This window comes from Gracilinanus agilis, chromosome 4, assembly GCF_016433145.1.
Source record: "Gracilinanus agilis isolate LMUSP501 chromosome 4, AgileGrace, whole genome shotgun sequence".
Classification (NCBI taxonomy): Eukaryota; Metazoa; Chordata; class Mammalia; order Didelphimorphia; family Didelphidae; genus Gracilinanus; species Gracilinanus agilis.
In genome coordinates, this window is record NC_058133.1 from 482829350 (window position 1) to 482835468 (window position 6119).

Here is a 6119-nt window from a genome sequence, read left to right on the forward strand (position 1 = left end):
TTTCTTTTTTTCAGCCAGTACTAGCACAGTGCTTGGACTATTCTAAGTGTTTATAAAAGTGTGCGGACTTGCTGACTTATTTGATTCCTCTTCTCAGAGCAAAGGTAGAAAATGAAGATGAGAGGCAGCAAGAGAGTGTGTCACAAGTGTGACTGCAGGGTAGATGGCAAGCTGCCTTGGGTGAATGGCTACCTGAGATGTCTGAAGCAGCTAGATCAGTGGTTCCCAAACTTTTTTGGCCTGCCACCCCCTTTCCAGAAAAAATATTTCTTAGCCCCCTGGAAATTAATTTTTTTTTCATTTTAATAGCAATTAATAGGAAAGATAAATGCACCTGTGGCCATCACCACTCCCCTGGATCGCTGCAACACCCACAAGGGGGCAGTAGCGCCCACTTTGGGAATCACTGAGCTAGATAATAGTGGCATAGCTGAGTTTGGATTCACTAGCTCACATGTCAACAAGTCAGCCCCAGGAGAATGTTCCAAAAGGGGAACTTTAATTCTCCTGGGGAAGGGGTTGTGGTCCTTACAGATCTGTTCTACAAAGTGCTCTACCTCATGGAGAGAAGGCAGTCAGCAGGAGGAGAGAGAGGATGCCCACGGCTGTCCCTGGGTGGGATGTGAAACATGGTCTGAGACCAGCAAGGCATAGTTATTTCAGTGAATTTGTACTCCCTAATCAAGGCAGCCCAGCCCCAAGCAGAGTTGCACAACTCCTGTGTTTTATCTAAAATGCATGAAGCCCCCAGAAATGAGAGAAGCAAAAACAGCACCAAACCAGTGAGCTGCTTGACCCTGGCTTCATTTTCATTCTTGATATTCATTCACTTTTAAACCTTTGCCAGTTGCTTCAAGGGAGCTCTGAGCAGTTGCTGCGATCTCTTCATCTCCAGAAGGGTCTCTCATCCTACAACTATATCCGTGGAGGAGCTCAGCTGAAGGTGAGGTTTTAGTGACTGTGATTGTCCTAGAGGACACTTGGAATCAAAAAGGGGCTCGAGCTATTCATTGGTCCAGACTCTAGGCAGAAGCATATGTAAACCACCTCATCTATTTTTGAAAACCTCCATGGGGAGATCCCATGACTTTTTTGTTAGTTTGCTGTAATGTTTGATCATCCTGATACGTTCCTCCTTTGCCTACCTGAAAAATCTCCTACTTTAGGCACATGTCCTCTCCCGCTAATAAGGACAATGAAAGCAACTCTGCTCCACGCTGTTTGTTTTTTTAAAGCCTGTGATTAAGCCGACCCTTAGCCTTCTCCTCTTCACATGAAACAACTCCTATTCCTTCCCATCTCTTTCATTCTCTGATTCCCTCAGAACTCTCCCCAGACTTATCATGCCATATTGATTAAGGCAATCTACCTTTTACAACACGTACCTCATAGGGCTAAGACATGGGGTGGATTTTGAATTCATGTTCCCATCCAAGGTATTTGGAGCCTTGAAATACCAACCTGCCTGACTTCTGATTTGGGGTTTTGTTCTCAGTCTTCCATCAATGATGCTGCAGATTTCAAAGGAGTAGCAGAAGCTATGAAGGTGATTGGCTTCAAGCCGGAAGAGATTCAAACCGTTTATAAAATTCTGGCTACTATTCTCCATTTGGTGAGTAGGACACCTTTCAACACGTGCCCACAATATGGTGTGTCGGGAGGTCTTGACTCTACCGGATAGCTCTCCAAAATATTTTACTTGAACAAAATAGACTTCCTCCACCTTCTGAAGAAACAAGCACGTCTGTTGTCTTCTCCATGGTCATAGTGTTTCAATTAAAATTTCCACATTAAAATTTATACAATAAACTTTGGCTTTTCCCAACCCGATGGATTAGAAGCCAACTTTTTAGCATTTTTTAAAAATTGGTCATTTCCAGATAAAACCTATATAATTCTATGTTACAATCATTGTGGGGAAGATAGGAATGAGAGAGATACGATATTTTTTCTTTAATTATCAACCACTAAAAACGTGTAGATTAAAAGAACTGTTATGGTGTCATCCTTTTCCTCATGACTTTGAGAGGTTCTTTTCTGACAACACATAAAGTTATGAATTCTTTATTCTTCACAATGTTGCTAAGTAATGGCAATCCACATCTTTTTTTCTTATTCATTTTCTAAATGTGAAACATAATCTTCTTGGAACAAAGCCTTGGAATATAGTCAAATGCTTCTGAAGTTGGATATATCCCTTTGTAGTCCCATCACATTTTTAAGGTTTTATGCAACTACATCTTCATTATGGCTTTGTATAGCATCAGCAAATTGTTTATTCTGTCATATATCTTTAGTTGATTAAAGAGCTCAGGCACATAAAATGTTGCCTTGTAAATGAGAGACCTCATTAGGCGTCAGTCCTCCTCTGCCTTTCTCCAAGCCCCCAAGCTCCTTCCCATCCCCAGTGCCTGAGTGCTCCATCCCTGCTTTCACTATTTCTCATCCTCTATGACCTCTCAAGTGAGTCGCTGGGTGGTTTGGTTCTTGTTGCCTGATTCCTCTTGCCATCTAGCGGCCAGACTAAATGCTACAAGGGGATGACAAGGATTAAAATAGGGTAGTGGAATGTGATATTGGGGGGATGTCCTCTCTCTAGACAAACAAATGCCATTAGAGAATTGACTCAGCTTAAAATTTAGAATAACAAAATTGGCTTCCCAAACAATGCCACTTGTGTCTTTTAAGGCTCTGTCCATATTGTTCTCCACAGGGGAATTTGAAATTTATAATGGATGGTGATGTGACTCTGATTGAAAATGGCAAAGTTGTGTCCATCATCGCAGATTTACTCTCGACCAAGTCTGAGTTAGTTGAGAAAACTCTGCTTTACCGGACAGTGGCGACAGGGCGTGATATCATCGACAAGCAGCACACAGAACAGGAAGCCAGCTACGGCCGAGATGCCTTTGCAAAGGTAATTCCATTTGCTTTTCCGTGGGCTTCGTTCGTGTTAACCATAGGTTGCATTCTTAGTTAGATACCATCTGGAAATGATTCCGGTATTCTGGAGATTATGTGCTGATGCTTTCCTGGCCCTCTTGTGTTAGGAACATTCCATTACACTGAAAAATATTCCAGGTAAGTCAACCATTTTTATGTGACAACAGATGCCCTGTAGTAAAGGGCCTCGCCAGTCAGATGACTGTTTATTCTTTACGTTGAGCAACTGAGCAAAACAACTGCTTTTTCCAGCTTTGTAACATTCCTTGTTTATAGCAGAAGTATTTGCTTAGGTACTGGGGCTGTAGAAAGGTAGACAAGAATTAAGCTTCAATTCAGCAAGTTATCTATGCCATCACTCCCCAATAGTTCAAATATCTGTCACTTTCCACCAAAAACAAACACACCCTCTAAAAGAAAAGAAAACCTACAACATGGCACCTGGACAAGTTCAGGAATTTGAAAGAGGAGGAGGGGTATGATTGAAGGCATAGTATATCTCCCTCTTTCTCTTATGTAAAGAACTCCATTAAATTTCTTGCAATAAATTGGGGGGGGGGTTCAAATTTGGTAGATTAAGAATGTAATTGTAACCATTCATTCACTCAAGAAACATTTATATGGCCCCACAGTGTGCAGAACATAGCACTGAATAGGAGATACAAAGTAGAGCTAAAACACAGTCCTCTGTCATCTTAAAGTCTGACTTGACAGCTTTTAAAAATTCTAAATGTACAAACCTCTTGTGGTCCAAAGAACTATAGTAAGCATGAACTAACAAATAGTCTGCCAGGATTTTTAAAAATTATTTCTTGTATAATTTGTTAGGAAATATTTGTACCTGCATTACTTCATTTCATAAGAACATCTCATTTATTAATGTTATCCTTGACATTCTCTTCCATAAGTGGTAAGCTATCTGAGAAAGGGCCTGACTCAAGTGTGGAGAACTAGTCCCTGGCACCTGGTAGGTGCTTAATAAATGTTTATTGATCGATGATTCTATTCACACTCATTTAATACATTATTCAAATATTATTTATTCACAAGTAAGTGAATAAAATTTTTCCTGGTTTAATCTTATGTCTATAAAGTCCTAAGATCCTAGCTCTAGAGAAGGAAGGGACCTCAGAAATCATAGTCTAACCTCTTCATTTTACAGAGAAGGAAACTGAGGCCCAGAGTACCAAGATAAGTCGAAAATTCTTTATTGTACTGAAATGTGTTTGTTTTTAGAACTGGTTAAAATAGATGGCTTAAGGCATAGAAATTTGCTATATAGAGATTTCTGTTGTAGAGCATTTTATATATGTATGCGTATCCAGATGGAAGGACAAAGAGAGACAGAGACAGAGACAGAGACAGAGACAGAGAGATGAATTGGACCTTATAGTTCCATTGGGATAGAAAACTCAGGGATGAAGAAACTCCCTTTACCAATACAGGCCAGGCCTTTCCCTTCACATAGAGACCAAGAGAGTTGCCTGGAGCACAGTGGCTTGTACAAAGTCACACAAGCACTAGCTGTCAGAGGCAGGAGTTGAACCCAGGTCCCTTGGTTTCAAAGCTAACTCAGTCTCCAGAGATAGCATGGCATGGTGGCAGAGAGAGAGACGGAAAGAGACAGAGAAACAGAGAGACAGAGAGACAGAGACAGACAGAGAGTGTATGAAATATCATATATGCATATATAATATAAATAACATTTGACCTATGCTTAGATAAGGAATGAAAAGCAAGAATGGTGTCCCTCATCTTCCTTTATTCCTTCTCTCCATTCACTCAGCTCCCATCATAGTTCAAGTCCTCATCAGCTTTCCACTAGATTATTGCAGTAGCCTCCTAATTGGTCTCCCTCTCTCAAATCTCTTCCCATTTCAGTCAATCTTATATGCAGCTCCTGAAGTAATTTCCCTTAATTGTAGGTCTGAGTGTGTAATTTTCCTCCTAACCCAACCTTGATGGCTTCCTAGTCTTTATAGGCTCTGATATAAACTCTGCATTTTAAAGTCCAAATAACCTGGCTCTGACCTATCGTTTCTAACTGCATTGGGCATTCCTACCTCTAAACCAGCCAAACTGGCCTTCTCTTTGTTCCTCACAAATGACACCCCATCTCCCACGTATAGAGCTGCCCCACATGCCTATAATGTGGGCTCTTCAGACTTCCCTACAACTCATAGAATCCCTCTCTTCTCTAAGATACAGCTCAAACATTGAGCTGAAGGAACATTAGTAGCCATCCAGTCAAAACTATATATAGCAAAGGCATGTACTATAACATCCCTGACTAGTGGTCATCTGCCTTAGGCTTATAGACTTCCAGTGAGAAGAAACTCATCCCACATCTAGTTCTAATTAGGAAGTTGTTTTTCCCCCTGACATCAACCCTAACTTAAGCTTTGAAACTCTAGCCCATTGCTCGTCATTGTGCCCTTGAGGCTAGACAGAACAAATCAAACCCTTCTTCCATGTGCCAGCCTTTCAAATACTTGACCACAGCGCTCACATTTTAATATAAGCATTCTCTCCTTCAATTTAAACGTCTCCAGCTCCACCAAAGAATCCTCATTTGAAATGAACTCAAGACCTTTCACCATCTTGGTTGCCCTTCTCTAGATATTTTCTAATTTGGTCAATATTCATCTTAAATTGTGGTGCTCAGAACTGAGCTCTGTACTACAGATGTGGACTACATAGAAGAGAGTAGAGAAGGATTATTATGTTCCACTTCCTGAAGGTAAAATTCTCTTAATACAGACAAAGATAAACCAAGCTTTATTGGCTACTCCATCATATCATCAAAATGAGATGATAGTCCACTAAAAACCCCCAGACCTTTCCCCAGTAAACCACTGTCTTACCGTGCCTCCTACATCCTAAGTTTGTGAGCCCTAGTGTTTTTTTGAACCCAACCTAGAGCCTTTTTGAACCCAGGTGGGTGACTTTACATTCATCCCTATGAATTTCATCTCAATAGACTTATCCCAGTGACTACATTGTCTACCTTGAATGGCAAGCTCCACCTTCACCCCCAAAATGATTGCACAGTTATTTCTGAGACTTAATGGGACCTAACCCATTACTAAAATATATATATATATATATATATATATATATATATATATATATATATATATATATATATATATATATATATATGTGTATATATATAC

The 6119-nt window shown here is 40.3% G+C and overlaps 1 protein-coding gene across 1 annotated transcript in view; it reads left to right on the forward strand.

Annotated features, from left to right (window-relative positions):
• MYO1D (myosin ID) overlaps positions 1-6119 on the forward strand; it is a 399069-nt gene that overhangs the window by 145390 nt on the left and 247560 nt on the right. Inside the window, exons 7-9 of the mRNA XM_044675574.1 lie at positions 848-943; positions 1496-1612; positions 2714-2917. Coding sequence (XP_044531509.1) covers positions 848-943; positions 1496-1612; positions 2714-2917 — 417 coding nt within the window. The remainder of the gene's footprint in view (positions 1-847; positions 944-1495; positions 1613-2713; positions 2918-6119) is intronic.